Raw genomic sequence first — 20,000 nt, forward strand, 5'->3', positions numbered from 1 at the left:
GGAGCTACTTTAGGTTTTAGTCGTATTTTAGTCACCTAAAATGTTTTAGTCTATCAAATGATTTTAGTCGACTAAATGTGAGCTTAGACATCTGATATTTGCAGAGCACAACCAAACATAAAATGACTTGTCTTTTAGTGATACTGGATCTCTTCACCACTAGTCCCTCCCTGACATTTTTGTCTAGTTTCTATTTGTTGACCAAAATCTTCAACATATTTAGGCACCCTTTGAAGCTCAAACTCAGCATGTTCGGCATCGGAGACTCAGCTTCAGACTCTATGCGTCGACGACTCAGCCTGAAGTCAATTTCATTCAATTCAATTCAATTCAATTCAATTCAATTCAATTCAATTCAATTCAATTCAATTCAAAGGGCTTACATACGTTTACATTGCCAAAGCAGAAGTGTACAAAGTACAATACAATCAATCAATATAATTCAATCAAAATAAAATATGTACAATTTAAAGGGGTGGAACAGTTTTCATGTATGAGGTTACTGGATGCAGACAGAGCAAGGATGTGTACACCATGATCGGTAGTCTTTAAGATGGTTGTGTTCCATTTGATATCCTTCTCCTATCACAGCAGCTCACAAATCTGCTGCTGTGTTTGCACATTGTCGTACTTCACCCAGTAGATATGGGAGTTTTTCATCATTGGTCATGTTTTCAAACTCTCCTTTGTGTGGTTATGATCTGTGGGAAGTATGTGTCTCTGATGTCTTGGAACACTGGGCAGGTGGTTAGGAAGTGTAGTTCGGTTTCCAATTCATTTTGTGTGCAGTGAGTGCAATTCTGTTTTCTCTAGGGAGCCAGGTATGCCTATGACGTCCTTTCTCGATCGCAAGACTGTGCTCACTGAGTCTGTATCTAATCAAGATTTTTCTCTGTTATGGGTCTGTCACCTTGCTCAGGTATTCTGCCACTGTGTATTCTCTGTTTAGCATTCTAGTTTGCTCTGCTTTTGGGTTGCTTCTCTCCAATGTATCAGGTAGCTTTCTTTTTGCTGTTTTATAATTTGGTTTAATCCAGTGAGTTTTCTGTCTGGTGGCTCAGCTTGTGTTTGTGTGCAGAGTTCCTGGACCAGTTGGCTGAGGGGGCATCTCTAGATTTTCTCTGTGTGTGAGTGCCTTGTTATGGATCATTTTCCTTTAGGTGGTTATAAAATGTAAATGCTCAATTTGTTATTTTGATTATGAGTGGGTATCTTCCTAATTCTGCCCTGCATGCATTGTTTGGTGTTTTTCGCTGGATCCGGAGAATTGATTGCAGAATTCTGTGTGTAGGGTCTCTATTTGGTGTTTATCCCATTTTTCCAAATCTTGATTTGCAGATGGTCCCCAGATCTCACAACCATATAGGGAAATTGGTTCTATCACTGAGTCCAGTACTTTAAGCCAGGTTAGGGTTTATTGGGATGTCTATTTTGATGACCCAATATATTCATTCGGTTTCATCGGTTCTCTTCAATGAAAAAATCTTAAACGCTACTGGTTGGTGGTGCGGCCCTCGCTACTGAATGAGTAGTATTTATAGCTGCTGCTGCTGACCTGGTTCTGACCTCTGTCGGGACTTAGCAGAATGGTGTGTGTTTCTGAACTTTATGTGAATGAATGCCTTGTGTGTACAATGTGTGGTGTGTGGTGTGTGTGTGTGTGTGTGTGTGTGTGTGTGTGTGTGTGTGTGTGTGTGTGTGTGTGTGTGTGTGCGTGCGTGCGTGCGTGCGTGCGTGCGTGCGTGCGTGCGTGCGTGCGTGCGTGCGTGCGTGCGTGCATGCATGCGTGCGCGTGCGTGTGTGTGTACTTATAACACTGGTTTACAGGTATAATGCCTCATTCACACTACAGATATATAGTTGAACGTTTAGCTTGGTAATTCAATGTAATCTCAATGGAAACCAGCTTTAAAGCTTTCAAAGCTTCGTTCTCAGGATGCTCTCCACCAAACAGACTACTGTACAGTGATGCAAAAAAGTACTCACATTCTTTACTTAAAGGGGTACTGTCATCTAAAGGGCTCGAGGGGCAGATTACACTGTGACATGAGCTTCTCTGAAAACGGTCTGAAACAGTCTGAAGCTCATGTCACAGTGTAATCTGCCCCTCGCAAGGTGTGGAAAATGCTTAAATGTAAAGACACAGACAGACAGCTATACTATGGCATACATATTCCTACCTGTGTCACCTCAAGACCTCAGGAGGGACCCACCCAATACCTTCCCAAAGGAGCCTCTTGTCGGAAAAAAAACAAATAGAGCAGGAGAGGGGAGTTTAGCCTTGGCCAGGAGGAGGAGATGGGCAGTGATTTGGCCACCACTGCCGACCCTGCCATCAGGAGGGTGTAGCGGAGGGTTCAAGGGTCGAAACACCTGAAGATCAATGGGTACCGGCTGAAGACATAACATTTTCCTGGCCAAGGCTACATTCACCAAACGTGAATGGAGGAGAAGCATCATAAAATGTAATTATAATCGTATGATGTGTTTATTTACAAACCTATAACGGAGATCGGTTTCCTGGCGAAGCGCAGTCTTCCCCAGAAGCCCACATATTTGCTCCGGCAGCCCGCTGACCAGAGACGGACAAAGTACTCCACGCCGAAGAACACCACCAGGACTATCTCCTGCACAGAGGAAGAACAAACCACCAGTGAGGAGAGAGAGAGAGAGAGAGAGAGAGAGAGAGAGAGAGAGAGAGAGAGAGAGAGAGAGAGAGAGAGAGAGAGAGAGAGGGCAGTGTTTCTCAAACAGTGTACTTAGTTACTTTACGCCACTGGTAGCACCATCGTACGACAAAGTACAAACGGACATTTCAGACTCTATTAACATCACATTACAGGTTTACTGGTATAGAAATATGGGTACATTCTTCATTGTACTGCACAACCTCCCTTCGTTTGCAGCTCCAAGACGGGTGTAAAGAGACAGAGAAAGAAAGAAAAGAAAGCTACAGGAAAACAGGTCGGACGCCAATATGAGCGGTGATTCAGTGGTGCTTAGAGATAGCAGGGGAGCGAGGCAGTTGAAAGTACAACACAAGCCTTAATCTATTCTGCTGATTATATATGATGATTAGTATGATGATTATTATTGATGAAACTAGAACACACGCAACACCTATGCTGTCTGTCTGAAATGATAAACGTGGCGGCCTTGATAAGCCCTGGTTTCTTTCTCCTCTGTTCTTTATTTAAACCAGGGAGATTTCCATCTCTTTGTCAAGTGGGCCCTGGGGCTTCTTTTTTTTCTTATTTTCTTTTGTCTCTCAGCCAATCTGTGCTTCACACACACTAACACACGGTTACACACATTCACACCTGGGAGCTGACACTCGTATACTTCTCAGGATTCAAATTCAAAAGCAGCTGACCAGTACAACCACAGTCTTGCTCTGTTGCACTGGGAGCTGACCAGTACAACCACAGTCTAGTACTTTTGTACTGGGAGCTGACCAGTACAACCATAGTCTTGTACTGTTGCACTGGGAGCTGACCAGTACAACCACAGTCTTGTACTGTTGTACTGGGAGCTGACCAGTACAACTAGTCTTGTACTGTACTGGGAGCTGACCAGTACAACCACAGTCTTGTACTGTACTGGGAGCTGACCAGTACCAGTACAACCACGGTCTTGTACTGTACTGGGAACTGACCAGTACAACCACAGTCTTGTACTGTTGCACTGGGAGCTGACCAGTACAGCTGACCAGTACAACAACAGTCTTGTACTGTTGCACTGGGAGCTGACCAGTACAACCACAGTCTTGCACTGGGAGCTGACCAGTACAACCACAGGCTTTCATATCGTCGTTGTCGGGTGGAAACCTTGTATGTCCAAAACCGTTTGTTTTGTATTTATCATTTTAAAAATGATTCAAACTAGTGAAAACAGCCGATCTACAAGCACACAACGCCTCGCACCGCGAGGCGTTGTGTGCTTGTAGATCGGCTGTTTTCACTACTTTTGTGCGATGGCCTTGTATGATGAAGCAGTACTTTAGCCTACTTTGCGAGAAAAAAATACACATTTGAAACGTGGAGATACAAGGTTTCTGCCCGACAGTGACGATATGTGTGTCCACTGAGCAGCTCCATTGGGGCAGGTTTTGGGTTAGATTCCGTGCTCAAGGGCAGTGTTTTGGGGGGGGGGGGGGGGGGGGGGTTGCTCATTCACTTTGTTATGTCCCCAAAATATCTAGGCTAGGGCATGTTGGAAAAAAAGGAGAGAAAGAAAGAGCTGGCATCATACTCCAAATGCAGTCTAACTTTTTCATCCCTCCGGCTTCAGCAGGGCTTACTGAAACCAACAACCTTCAGCAGGGCTTACTGAAACCAACAACCTTCAACAGGGCTTACTGAAACCAACAGGCTTCAGCAGGGCTTACTGAAACCAACAGGCTTCAGCAGGGCTTACTGAAACCACCAGGCTTCAGCAGGGCTTACTGAAACCAACAGGCTTCATCAGGGCTTACTGAAACCACCAGGCTTCAGCAGGGCTTACTGAAACCACCAGGCTTCAGCAGGGCTTACTGAAACCAACAGGCTTTAGCAGGGCTTACTGAAACCACCAGGCTTCAGCAGGGCTTTACTGAAACCAACAGGCTTCAGCAGGGCTTACTGAAACCACCAGGCTTCAGCAGGGCTTACTGAAACCAACAGGCTTCAGCAGGGCTTACTGAAACCAACAGGCTTCAGCAGGGCTTACTGAAACCACCAGGCTTCAGCAGGGCTTTACTGAAACCAACAGGCTTCAGCAGGGCTTACTGAAACCAACAAGGCTTTAGCAGGGCTTACTGAAACCAACAGGCTTCATCAGGGCTTACTGAAACCAACAAGGCTTCATCAGGGCTTACTGAAACCAACAGGCTTCAGCAGGGCTTACTGAAACCAACAGGCTTCAGCAGGTCTTACTGAAACCAACAGGCTTCAGCAGGGCTTACTGAAACCAACAGGCTTCAGCAGGGCTTTACTGAAACCAACAGGCTTCAGCAGGGCTTACTGAAACCAACAGGCTTCAGCAGGGCTTTACTGAAACCAACAGGCTTCAGCAGGGCTTATTGAAACCAACAAGGCTTTAGCAGGGCTTACTGAAACCAACAAGGCTTCAACAGGGCTTACTGAAACCAACAAGGCTTCATCAGGGCTTACTGAAACCAACAAGGCTTTAGCAGGGCTTTACTGAAACCAACAGGCTTCAGCAGGGCTTACTGAAACCAACAGGCTTCAGCAGGGCTTACTGAAACCAACAGGCTTCAACAGGGCTTTACTGAAACCAACAGGCTTCAGCAGGGCTTACTGAAACCAACAGGCTTCAACAGGGCTTTACTGAAACCAACAGGCTTCAGCAGGGCTTACTGAAACCAACAAGGCTTTAGCAGGGCTTACTGAAACCAACAAGGCTTCAACAGGGCTTACTGAAACCAACAAGGCTTCATCAGGGCTTACTGAAACCAACAAGGCTTTAGCAGGGCTTACTGAAACCAACAAGGCTTCATCAGGGCTTACTGAAACCAACAAGGCTTTAGCAGGGCTTACTGAAACCAACAGGCTTCAGCAGGGCTTACTGAAACCAACAAGGCTTCAGCAGGGCTTACTGAAACCAACAAGGCTTCAGCAGGGCTTACTGAAACCAACAAGGCTTCAGCAGGGCTTACTGAAACCAACAAGGCTTCATCAGGGCTTACTGAAACCAACAAGGCTTCAGCAGGGCTTACTGAAACCAACAGGCTTCAGCAGGGCTTACTGAAACCAACAAGGCTTCATCAGGGCTTACTGAAACCAACAGGCTTCAACAGGGCTTACTGAAACCAACAGGCTTCAACAGGGCTTACTGAAACCAACAGGGCTTCAACAGGGCTTACTGAAACCAACAGGCTTCAGCAGGGCTTACTGAAACCAACAAGGCTTCAGCAGGGCTTACTGAAACCAACAAGGCTTCAGCAGGGCTTACTGAAACCACCAGGCTTCAACAGGTCTTACTGAAACCAACAGGCTTCAGCAGGGCTTACTGAAACCAACAGGCTTCAGCAGGGCTTACTGAAACCAACAAGGCTTCATCAGGGCTTATTGAAACCAACAGGCTTCAGCAGGGCTTAATGAAACCAACAAGGCTTCATCAGGGCTTACTGAAACCAACAGGCTTCAGCAGGGCTTAATGAAACCAACAAGGCTTCAGCAGGGCTTACTGAAACCAACAAAAGTGTATTTTTTTGTACACACTGCAGTCCCGCTCTGAGTTCTGCATGTTATAATAGAATAGTACCCACTCCTTCAACAGGGGGTCAGGGACCCCTAGGGGGTCCTCAGAGTTACTACAGGGGGTCCTCCAAATCTTTGTGTGATAGAACTTTGTGTGATTTTCTCCTTTTTTATATTAGTGCCCTTATTCTGAGAACTTTAGCCGAAAATAGCCGATCTACAAGCTCGCGACGCCTCGCACTGTTTTTCGTGCAAAACAAATACTTGCAATGGATTCAGAATCATGACAAACCCCTAGTCAGACCCCTCACATGCTACTTGAAGCATATTTATTTTGGTGTGTTTTGTCCTGTATAGTTAATTTAACTCATTTCCTGCGATCCCAGTCGAAACCGGAGATTTCCCGCTGTACCACTCTGCGATGCCCGTCGATCCCGGAAATTTAATTAGCTTTAATCATTATGAAACGATTAAAAGTATGGTCGCTGATTATAGCCGATTCTGGCTCTTTAGGCCCGCCTCCTAACTGTATCCGGTCGTATTTCCGGTTTAGACCGGATCTAGGTTTCCATATCCGGCCTGAGGTCCAATCGCAGCTCCGTTCCCATAGGTTACGCGTTTTTTTTTATTTGGTAGCTTTTTGATTCCTCTACCCGCCTGGCATATGATCTGCGCACATATCGTCTGCTATGTGCGCGAACGTGCCCACGTGTTACCATAGCGCAAAGCTGGCTGTTTCCAATGTTTTTTCATGTAAACACTGGCGGATAAGCAGGGATACAGCCTGGCAGCGTTTTTTTTTTTTTTTTTAAGCTGTCATCGAGTCTACACCTCTACTAGATGAGTAGCGCACAGATCGTGCACGATGCGTGCATGTGCCCACGTTAAAAGGTAAGGAAAATTTGGCAGGAAAACAGTTCAGCCTATGTTTAAAATAGCAGCAAATGAGTTAATGGGACCCCAACTTTCAGCAGCTGTAACGGATTCTCCTAGGGAAACTGAATTTCAGTCTTTGTGAGATGTGTTACTAGACACCTTTACAAACACATTGGTGAAGAAAGTTTTTGGTAAGGAATTTTTTAAGATATCCCCCGACTATGACCTGGAATGGTACCTGGGACACCCAGGGGCTCTGCTCACTGACCACTGTTAGACCTGCTCTCTGAATAGGCCTGGGACAGAGATTTTCACCATGCGCGGATCTCTGCCATTTGTTTACATCAACCTCTCTGACGTGCTTTGACATCATTCGTCTCAGAGATTTCACCCTTTCTGGCAGCAGACACAGAGGAGACGTGGAGATGGACATGCACTGATGTAATGCACAACATAAAGCCCTCTAGACCCGGGCAGGGGGAAGAGACAGGCAGCCTCCTCCTGGCCGGGATAAATGTCCATTTCACAGTGTTTCTGAAACTATTCATTTCATCAATATATCTACCCTCCTTCAAATCACTTACTTACTCCAACATCGTTCATAAGAAGGTTTTTTATTTTATTTTTAATCTGTATGTATTATCTATCTATAAATGCGACAAATCTCTGTCTGTCTGTCTGTTTGTTTGTTTGTAATCCGCGTATCTCGAGAACCGTTCGTCCCACCGGCTTCAGATTCGGCACGCGCGTTCCCCGCCGCCGCGCGGAGTGCAGTGCCAGGCCTCGACCCGACCCGACTCGCGGTTTTCCGAAACCGGCGCGAAACGTTCGGAATCTCCTTATGCGGAGCTGATTGTTGACATCAGGCTGTTCCGGAGGAAATCGGCGCAAGCGCTGAGTCATTGTGACATCACTTCATAAAAGGCTCTGACATCACGTACGCCACATGAGTCAACACAAAATCTCTGTGAATGTGTATGTATGTATGTAATCCGCGTATCTCGAGAACCCTTCTTCCCACCGGCACGCGCGTTCTCCAGAGTGCCAGGCCTCGACCCGACCCGACTCGCGGTTTTCCGAAACCGGCGCGAAACGTTCGGAATCTCCTTATGCGGAGCTGATTGTTGACATCAGGCTGTTCCGGAGGAAATCGGCGCAAGCGCTGAGTCATTGTGACATCACTTCATAAAAGGCTCTGACATCACGTACGCCACATGAGTCAACACAAAATCTCTGTGAATGTGTATGTATGTATGTAATCCGCGTATCTCGAGAACCCTTCTTCCCACCGGCACGCGCGTTCTCCAGATATGGGCATAAAGTCTGACATCAGAGTTTTCCGCAACCGGTACTGTGTGTGCAGAGATCTTCATATATGGGCATAAGTGGACAAAGACAAACAGATGGTCAAAACGGGTCCTATGACAACAGGTATATTGGGGTTTGCATTAAAGGGTGGGGCATTCATGGGGTTTGCATTAAAGGGTGGGGCATTCATTCCCTATTTCAAATTCGGCACGTGCGTTCCCCACCGCAGCAGGTAGTGCAGTGCTCGGCCTCAACCCGACCCGACCCACGATTGTTTGAAAAAGCGACAGAAATCTCATATATGGGCATAAAATGGACGCAGATAAACAGATATCTCCATATATGGCATATATGGGCATACAATGGATGCAGAATCACAAAGATCTCCATATACGGGCATAAAAGGGACACAGACAGACAGATACAGAGATCTCCATATATGGGCATAAAATGGATGCAGATAGACAGATATCTCCATATATGGGCATATATGGGCATAAAATGGACCCAGAACTATAACTGCAGTGATCTCCATATATGGACATAAAATGGACACCGACAGACAGATACAGATATCTCCATATATGGGCAAAAATGGACACAGGCAGACAAATGGTCAAAACGGGTCCTATGAAAACAGGTATAATGGGGTTTGCATTAAAGGGCGGGGCATTCATTCCCTATTTACATTGTTCCGAGTTGGCCAGGTCGCCGACTAGACGCTGGGCCGCCCGAAGGGCGGCCCAGCTTCTAGTATACTACAATTAAAGCTGGTAGCACACAGCACTGCGTTCTGCGTTTTGGTAATCCGAAATCCGGAGGCCAGGGGGAGAGAGAGGAAAGAGAGAGAGAGAGAGATCAAGGCACTCAGTGGCAACAGTTGCGAAAATCGAAAAAAAAAAAAAAAATCAACCCTGGTCCGAAAATAAATAAGAAACGGGCAGCTGCTTGCTGCGGCCTGTGAGTGCGTGCGATGGGAAGAGAATGTACAGTAAGTACATTAAATTAATTTGATTGGCTCATTGGGACTGCCCACTAGCACGTCATCAAAATATTAGGAAATAAAATACCTTTTTTTCTTTTGTACTTTTATAAAATGTCAGCGGCCGTTTAAGTATAAAAACATGTTTTCCACCACTGGTCTGGAGTCGACCTACAACATTGATGTCACAAACAACAACAGTCCTCCTCTGACCTCTAGTGCACGGCTGGCCCTTAATGCTGGGCTCTCTATAGATCCATGTAAAGCTCTCAGTCTGACCTGCTGATCCTCAAGCACGAATGGACCCAGAAAAATCAATCTCATCTCGCTGTTACAGAACCATGTGGTTCTACTAATGAACTGAAGGAATGGAGCCAGTGATCGCCCTGCCCATGATCATCTCTGTACCCTAACCTAAACGTTAATGAGTGTTTAAAGATGAAGCCGTGTCCGATAGCAAATCAATAGCGTTGTGTTTAAAATGGACTTTTAACAGCGGGTTGATGTGATTCATTATGTGGTGAGCAATTAGGAGAGGTGGAGCAGTACTGTCTGTCTGGCAGTCAGTAAGTAACAACAGATGTTTCATTCTACGCAGGAGGGTTTCAAACTGAGAAGCTATGATTGGGAGCAAAGACTTCCATCTCCTCCAAGTCCCTACGGGCTGATCTGTCCTCTCTCCTCTCCTCTATCCTCACTTGAACCGGAGGTTCAACTCGGTCCGCCATGTTATTGACAGTCACGTCAGGTCTGTCTTGTTCCTGCTCTACGGAGGAGCAGCGGGGTGCAAAACACACGGCAAAGATCAAAGATGGTCTTGTCTGTTTGAAGGTTTAGTCCAACATTTGACTAAATACTGCACAAAAAGAAAATAAGAAAATTGTGACGAATGATACTTGGGATTATTATTATATATATTTTTAACTGCAAGAAAACTAAGTTGGTATACCAATGTCATCAGCTAATGGGGATACCTTTTATAAATACTAAATACATAAATAAAAAAATCCAAAAAGCTGGTACGGTCAGATAGACGTTTCTAGACGGACACTTTACATATTTTTCTACACACCTGTACTTCAATAATAGTCAATATTGTAGAGAGATATGAATGAAAATAGGAATTCAAAACATGAACAACATAAAGGTTTAAAGATTACCATGTACGACTATTCCCCTGCCCTGCTTTCGTTCCTGTTTTCTGAAAAGCACTTCAGATTGTTTGCCAAGATGTGAGTCTTATTTCATTTTCGTTTGAAGTGGGTAAGAGTAAATAAGTGGACTTCTAATGGATTGTGTTTTCTAAGCCCATTTCTTTGCAAAGTGTGTCCTGTTGAAGAATGGCTTCTTTCTTGATGCAAGCCTGAGTTAACAGCTTTATCAGAGCACGCTGCTACCTCCACGCAAAACACCAGATCTGGTGTACAAGTTTGTTACCCCTCCCTGGTAGAAAGATTTAACACTCCACCAAGTTTCTGTGTCAAAGGGAGGGAGGTAGAAAGAACAACACAATAAGTACTAGGGCATTCACGAATAGTGATTTTTAGTATTCGAATTATTCAACCTCAAAGTATTCCAATAGTCGAATATTCGACAGGACTGGCCAAACTGTCAAATATTAAGTAAGCAAGAGGCGAACATTGTGAAAATAGCCGCATGTAGATCGGCTATTTTCACAAGTGCTTGTCAGGGTGGGGGTCCCCAGTTCAAATATGTTTATTTTGAGGGTCACGGCCTAAAAAGGTTTGATAAGCCCTGGTATAGAGCATTAACAAATTCATCCACCAGGGGCATTGACAACTCATTGTTATGACTTGCTATCTAGCCAAGCTTTATAAACTATATATTTTTTAAAGAGAAAACAATAAAAAAATAAAAATAACCGAATATTCGACTTCGGTGAACAACGTCGAATAGTGACTTTGATATTCGAATATTCTAATATTTGGTGAATGCAGCTGCGTTGGTCACGAAAGACAGCAAGCGCTCCTCTCTCCCCACACTATGCTAGGCGGCCTAGGCTAGCGGTTTTCATGAGACGTTCAGGGACATAGTAGCTAAATGTGGCATTAAAAAATTACAAATTCCTATCGAATATCTTAATTACAATGAAATGAAGTTGACGTGTTTTTTAAGGGTAACAGTTGTATAACCGCAATATTACACTCGAGGGTCTGCATATAACACGGTTATCCTACCTACGGAACTCGCCTGTCGGCTCTTTCCTGCGGCAAGGCTGTCGTGCAGGATAACCGTGTTATATGCACACCCTCTCGTGTAATATTGCTTAATTTTACACTTGCTGGAAAATAGCAGATTTACAAAGAGCTGCTTGTTTCAGAGCACAACCAAACATAAAATGTAGTCTTTTAGTTGTCCTGGATCTCTTCTCCACTAGTCCCTCCCTAACAACAACTTTATATGTTGATGAATTGAATACTTTTTGGGCGTTCCTTTTAGGCAGGGTGTTTGACTGTACACTTTAATACTACATTTCTTTGTTTTACATTTTTGTCTAATAACATATTCAATCAATCAATCAATCAATCAATCAAAAAAAATCAATATTTTAGTCTAGTTGCAAGTTTACTATGAAAACCGGCACATCTTGTCTGTGTATCTCTGTCTGTCTGTCTGTAAGTCACGCCTGACTCTGTGGTTCTATGGCTTTGTCTGTGGTTCTTCTATGGGTTTGTCACTCTGACATCACACTCTGGCTTGATGTCCCTTTTATGCCCATATTGGAGATCGCTGATGTCATCATGAGTCACACTTGCAAATTAATTACGTCCTTTTGTCCGTTTTATGCCCATATATGGAGGTCCCTGTCCCGATGTCATCAATATTAAGCTCATATCTGGGAATGCCCATATATGGGCATGTTCTGACATCACATTGTTGACTATATCATGCCGGTGTCTCCATTTATGGGTAACTGGTCCGATATACTGTATATCACTGGCCAGATGGCCAAGAATTGGCGCGACCTCGCCCTTTAGGACTGAGGCGTCCTACTACTGTAGTTTATGTGTTTTGAAATGATCAATAGGCCTATATTTAGTCTTAGTTTTAAGTTTTAACATAGTTTTTAGTTTTCATCAGTGAACAAAAGTAGTCTGCAAACATTTTTCATCATAGTTTTATTCGACCAAATTGCTACTTAAAAGATCAGTCTGCACACTTCAGCAGGCTGAAGGTAGAAGGGCTTGTTGGTGCTCAACAAGGACAATTTGATCAAAGAGAATAAATACGAGTGGTTACTTCAGGTCAGGAGAGAGACTAGACTCCCCACATTAGGCCGTGAGCTAGCACCGTACATATGGGGTTATCGGTATCATCTGGGGGGATTAATTCTCATAGTGATTTTTGGGAAGGTATACACCCCTAGTACTAGGAAAAATGTGATAGCCTTGCAGTGGTGGTAGCTTTTTGTGTGTTATCACTCCTTTTATAACCACATGCCAAAACACAGTTTTCAAAATCCGAATGGAACATTCTACTTCAAACTGATGGTTCTCTCTTAATATTGACCCTATCTCTTTGAAAAATGGTTGGGATAAAGCTCAGACTATATATTCTTCACTAATGTTGTTAACATTTGCATATCTATAATTGTTTTTTATTACAGGCAGTGACAACATAGTGACTATAATTATGACATAATCCTCTGTGAACCATGGCTCCACATTGTTCAGTCATCGGTACCATCTGGGGGGAACGATTCTCATAGTGATTTTTGGGAAGGTATACATCCCTAGTACAAGGAAAAATGTGATAGCCTTGCATCTGTGGTAGCTTTCTGTGTGTTATCACTCCATTTATAACAACATGCAAAAAAACATTTCAAAATCCGAATGGAACATTCTACTTCAAACTGATGGTTCTCTCTTATTATTCATCCTATCTCTTTGAAAAATGGTTGGGATAAAGTTCAGACTATATTAAAATTAGCATATCTAGAATTGTTCTTTATTATAGGCAGTGACATATAGTGACTATATAATTATGACATAATATGCCAGGGCCCCAAATGTGGGGTCATCATTACCATCTTGGGGGCAATGATTCTCATAGTGACTTTTGGGAAGGTATACATCCTTAGGATTATGTGAGAGCATTGCATCTGGGGTAGCTTTCTGTGTGGTATTACTTAATTTATAATCACATGCCAAAACACAGTTTTCAAAATCCAATTGATTGATTGAAGAATTTATCAGAAGTTTGCAATAGAAAAAAGTACAGTTTCATGACAGTACAAATCACTGGTACAAGGTCAACTAAAAGGAGATCCTAGAAAGCCACAGGAACCACACTTTAAGTATCTCATATAACATTGAAAGACAGACGGATAGAACATAGTATCTAGGATAACATCAATTTCAAAAGCAGAAAAAAGCATAAATAAGGGCAGAGAAAAGGGGGGGTGGGAGCACGGGGGCTTAGTCTATTTTATGAGGGGCCCAATAAGTGCACCTCCTAGGGTCTTTCGAGATTTAAAATTGATCAGCGGAGCAACCCTTTGCGAGAATCGAATTTGTTGGTTGACTTTATTTATTACCTTGGTAGTCCTTTTTTCACTGGATAGGTTAGCCTCCAGGATGCAACCCACAGTGCTATCACAGTGTCACCTACTTTAATTGTGAAGTTCTCAACTTTGCTCAGTTTCTGACTGGATCCAAAGAGGATATATTCAGTTGATGAATTGAGAGTCTGTTGTCATTGAGCCAGGTGCAGATCTCGTTTAGTTCACAGTTAAGGGCCTTTTCAACCTGCAATATATCTCTGCCTGAGACTAAGAGAGCCGAGTCATCCGTGAACAGAAACCGATTGCAGTCACAAGCAGATCTCCCTTAGTATTGACCCTCTCTGGCAAGGATAAAGCTCAGACTATATGTTTTTCATAAAGGTTGTTTAAAGTAGCATCTCTAGAAATGGTAACAGGCATTGACAACATACTGTACTATTAGTGTAGTGACTACATTACATAAGATGTTTTCATGAAAGATGTCCTTCATAAATAACCTAAAGATTTTAAACCATGTTTACATACATATATTTTAAGTAAATGTATTGTGAAATTCATTAAACAAAATATAGTGTGTGTGTAAGAAAATATCCAAAATGCCCACTATTTGATCCGCTTGTCCTAGTATAGAAAACCTGTGTAATCTCATGTTTTGGTTTTCATATGTGTAGAATCCATAATACCTCACATGTTAAAGGTCAGGCCAAGGTAACATTTGACCTCTGGGAGAACAACGAATAGAAAAACTTGATGAATATCCATTAGCATGTCACAGAACTGGTATTTCTCCTGACTGGCACACAGTAAGGATGTAAGGATGAGGTTCCAGAGATGGCTGCATCAGGGTCATAGGAATTTAGGAAATCTTGGTGCCTCATCGTGAATGCTGTGTGTGTGTGTGTGTGTGTGTGTGTGTGTGTGTGTGTGTGTGTGTGTGTGTGTGTGTGTGTGTGTGTGTGTGTGTGTGTGTGTGTGTGTGTGTGTGTGTGTGTGTACACCCCAATATTTTACAACCAAGACACCAGTGCTTAGACTCCCTACTACTGTTTCTGCACATTTTGGAGAAGGTGTCAGTCAGCTCCACCCACATGCGTCATGACACCGATGGCAGAGGAAACCATGCAAGGCACCAACATAAAGAGCAGCATCATTCCTGCTCTTTATGTTGAGCAGAGACAGTGATCCAGAATCCATCATGGTGCTGACAGACAAGTTCTAGCTTAGACTCTGGCATGGAGCACATGCATCTCAGCAGGCACTGGGTGAGATATCAAGCATACTGCACATGGCCAGCACGGAAGAAGTACTTCATCATGTGCGTCATCATCCGTCATGAGAGAAAAGGTGACAACCTATTGACAAGGTGTCCCCCTGCACATTCAAACTGGTGGATGGGAAGTATACAGTAGGAATAATTAAGTTGTCAACCCAAAGTCAGCCAGTCAATGCACAGTGTCCAGGTAGACTGCTGCTGAATCTGTTCAAATGCCTTTGTTCTAGTTGATAGAAACCACTTCAGAGTGCTTGATACACTCAAGACTATTACCACTGAACTTGCCTGTCAGCCCTCCATATGCAAACACATGCATTTCCAGTGCTGAACTTTGCAACAGTATTGCAATGCAGCTGAGGAATGACTGTATAACATTGTCAATCGTGAGGTGAATACTCTGTCAACCAGTGACCATAGCTGCTGCCTGCTTGGACACCTGGATAAGGAGTGATAAGGTGTGAGAGACCTTAACCTGACCTTTAGCACATAGGCCTAAGACTGACTGGCAATTGAATATATAACATAAATCTACACCTACTGTATGCCCCCCACCCTCCCAGGTCCCCATATGAATCACCTTAAGTTCACAGTTTCCCTCACACAACTGCAATACAATTGTTGTTCTTAACAACATGTTGTACAATCATTGGATCATTGTAATACAATGGATTTGGCAATAAATAATTAAAAACTGATGGTAATTTCACTGATTCAGCCACATTCCTTGAACCCTAAAACCTTGGGTTAGATAACCAATACCACCTTTCTATAGGTTGAACAGTATCATAACGCTATTTAAGCTCCAGGCAGCCATCTTGGACGCCATCTTGAAAATGATGGCTTTATAAGACATAATACATTCCTACATCTTTAGTGTGTTCTTAAGCATGCCTAGGTGTACCAGAACTAGTTGAAAAACCTTTTGTATATGGGGGTTAAGTAGTATGTTTTCATATAATGACCCATATAATTTTCGCCTAGTGTTACATAATAAAATGCATGATAGCACCCATAAAGCTACCACTGGTGCAAGGCTATCACATATTTTCTAACTCTAGACATGTATACCATGACAAAAATCACTATGAGCATTAATCCCCTCAGTTGATACCGACCAACCCCAGTGGCTCACCGTCTACATAGAATACTGGAGCACTGCACTGGGCTGCACGTATTGATTATTTAGCATGGCTGACTGACGTTTGGACTTGCAGTGGTGTAACGTAACTTAGTACATTTACTCAAGTACTGTACTTAAGTACAATTTTGAATTATTATTTACTTGAGTATTTCCAATTTCCAGTACTTTTACATCTACTCCACTACATCTCAGAGGCATACTTTTACTCCACTGCAATTATTTGACAACTTTAGTTACTAGTTAATTTGTACATTTTGATGCTGATACTTTTACTCAGGTAAAGGTTTTATTCCAGACTCTTACTTGTAACAGAGTATTTCTACATTGCAGTATTGATACTTTTACTTAAGTAAACCACGTGAGTACTTTTTCCACCACTTCAAATAGAATACTGGAGCACTACGCTGCTCAGCACGTATGTATTATTTAGCATGGGTGACTGGCGTTTGGACTGGCGTCTCCCTCAGAGTTAAACTGTTTGACCCTGTCTCCTGAAGTGCCCGGGCGGCGGGCGGTGCCTATTATTCTGCACCATAGACTGACATTCATTGGAAAGCCTTCTGAGGCCACAGTCACACTGTGTTTCTATTCCACCTATTGGAGGCGGATTCTGCCAATGCATTTCAATGGGAATGGAATGGAGGCGTAATTACTGGGGTGGCCCATGGGAAAAGGAAAGGCGAACATTTGGCAAGAAATAGCCGAACCAACAAACTCACAACAACACGCTTGTGAGCTTGTAGATTGACTATTTTCGGCTGAGAGATTTGGTGATGAGGAGAAACAGTATATCCCTGGGATCCCTGTCAACTAAATGTATGGTTTAAAGCACACATGGGCAACTGGCGGCCCGGGGGCCACATGCGGCCCTCACCTTCACTTAATGCGGCCCGCTGGTTAATACCGGAATACTGGTATATTATTGATTTCAGCTGTTACAATTCCAAACATGACCTGCTTTAATTCCGTCAGTCTATATTAGTAGCTTAATGACTAGTATAGTAGTATTCAAATGTATTTTTTTATGTCCAATGTAGGTATTTGTATTTAGGTTCATAGAGTCAACATGAATATATAAATGTGTTTGAAATTACATCAAAATGTTACATTTCAGGATGCGTTTTGAGCTTGTAGATCGGCTATTTTTGCTTATTTTGTATGAGATACTAGAATGAGAAAGTAGGACGTAGCAATATGCATTGTGGCCCGAAATATAGTGGCCCTCGCCGTCATCAGAGTTGCCCACCCCTGGTGTAAAGTGTTTAACACATGCACGCACGCGCACACACCAAAATATTAAAACAAACATTCAATATTTGATAACTACTATATGTGGAAATAAAAGCTTGAAATTAAATAATGACTGCTTTTTTTTCTTTACATTTTTATCCCACGATTTTGTAACCCATTTGTTCACCCAGTGCCAATTGCCAAAACTGTAATCCTGGGCTCTGCTCTCCCTCTGCCAACCTGGGGAGGGCCCTGAACTGAGCTCATGCTTCCTTCAGTGAATGAGGAGTGGGCATGCCGTTTCTTATCACCTGACAGGGGGGAGTTTCCCCGTTTGGACATAGCATGTGGAAGGAACACCTTATTCCAGCAGTTCCTTTCCCCTCCATCAGGCGCCCCGGCTGGCCAGGGGGAGGCATTATAGAGACCAGGATTACTGCATGTTTTTGGTGAGGGTATCAACCCTAGGGGACATAGGGAGAACATGGAAACTCCACACAGAAAGGCCCTTTCGCCAACCCCACGTAGGGAGCGGGTTCTAATGATGCAGAGGAGAGAACACGCCCCCAGCACCCACAGTGTCCCCCAGTGGGAATCAAACCCAGGAACTTCTAGCCGCGAGGTGACAGAGCTATACTGACTGCGCTGCTTGTGGTATCGCACACTGAAAATCTGCAGATCTACAAACTCACAGTCACGACACAACACTATAAGTGACACTCACTTTATTAAAACACCTCACTCACGCCTACTATTGATCCCCCTTCTGGGGCATAATCCATAATCCGTCCGACACAAAAACAAACAAAATATACATTTTCTGGTTAAAAACACTAGCCGTGCCTACTCATAAAGCAGTGCCACAGGGGTGCCCGGTGACTCAGGCAGGTACAGCGCTACACCTACCATATGTGCATTAAATCTGGTGTGAACAACAACTCAGGGCTGACTCAATTCAATTCAATTCAAAGGAGCTTTATTGGCATGAGAAAACATTGCCAAAGCAAGTGTCAAAATACAATAAAAACATGTGACTCAGACTCCCATCTTGTCTTGTCTTTCGCCTCCAGTGGTGTAAAGTACATTTACTCAAGTACTGTACATAAGTACAATACTTTTACCTCTACTTCACTACATCTGAGAGGCAAATATTGTACTTTTACTCCCTCAATGATTTGAGAACTTTAGTTACTACTGTAGTTACTTTGTTTAGTTACTTAGTTTAGTTACTACTGTAGTTACTTTGGAGATTTTGAATATTATTACAAAACATACACTAACCACTTCAGCCTTATATGTAAACTATGGCTTTTTGAAAATAGACGATCTACAAGCTCGCAACGCTGCATGCGCATTGTGACACACTGTAAGCTCGTAGAGCTTGTAGAGTACTCCCGATAGGAGACTCAAAGAGTCTCCATTGAGTCTCCGTTGTGAGCTTGTAGATCTGCTATTTTCAAAAGATTGTTTAAACATTACATTTAGAGTACATTTTGACTCAAGTACTATGACTGCCCTTCAAAGCCAAAGTGCAGTAACCAAAAAAAAGAGAAAGGAAAAAAAGATATATATATAAAAGGGTTTAAAAGTGTTTCAACTGGTCATATCCACCTGTTTCCGCGGGAGTTTACTGGAGATTATTTGGACCTGTTTGGACCACACTTCCGGTTTAACAGCAGACATACAAGCTCACGTCGCGTCGCAGATGCAAACGTTGTGAGCTTGTAAATCACACTCGGCAGCGGCGCCGGAAGCTCGGTACAGCGTCTGCGCAATGCACTATGGGGCGTTGGAAACTCGTGGATAAAACTGATATATCGGCATATAAGTGATATTACACTACTGTAGATATTACGCTAACAAGTATATCTTTTCTTGAGATAACTGTTTATCGCCCAAAATCGAGAATGCTAATTTGACCTTTGGGGTACACACATATGTCAGTGTACTGCACTCTGGCTTCTTAAGGCAGTATACTTGATTGAGTACATGTACTTAGTTACTTTCCACCACGGGCCCTATCTGAAAATAAAGCATGCAAATGCCAATTAATAAATATAAATAGATACACTTGTGCCAAACACAATGGGTTTCTCTGAGCACCGGTCAGGGGCCGGCCACTAATCCCCGGATTGAAGCCCCAGATTAATTTGACCGTGTGGGATGCCTTCTTATTATGAGCCACCTGCACCATTCCATGGCGTTATTCACTGGTCAAGGTGACACGGAATGTCACATGATGAAGCCTGCGTGGTCCGCTCGTGGGTTATTCATTCAAAAGAACTACCGTTAGTTCTTTGTTGTGAGTGTGAACAAACTCGTTCATTTCCTTAAAGTTATACTATGTAACTTTTTTTATAAAACATATCTTAAAATTGTCCTAACTATTAAATCGCTAAAGTTTTAGAACCCCCACTCCGTTAATTTCAGCCCCAAAAGCCTTTTCTTTATATGTTTTCTACTTA

General features: G+C 43.2%; 1 protein-coding gene across 1 annotated transcript in view; it reads right to left on the minus strand.

Moving 5' to 3' along the window:
- kcnq1.1 (potassium voltage-gated channel, KQT-like subfamily, member 1.1) overlaps positions 1-20,000 on the minus strand; it is a gene marked incomplete at both ends in the record, with an annotated part of 86,710 nt that overhangs the window by 40,377 nt on the left and 26,333 nt on the right. Inside the window, one exon of the mRNA XM_080730393.1 lies at positions 2,501-2,627. Coding sequence (XP_080586519.1) covers positions 2,501-2,627 — 127 coding nt within the window. The remainder of the gene's footprint in view (positions 1-2,500; positions 2,628-20,000) is intronic.

Source organism: Nannobrachium achirus (assembly GCF_963921795.1).
Source record: "Nannobrachium achirus genome assembly, chromosome: 7".
Classification (NCBI taxonomy): domain Eukaryota; kingdom Metazoa; phylum Chordata; class Actinopteri; order Myctophiformes; family Myctophidae; genus Nannobrachium; species Nannobrachium achirus.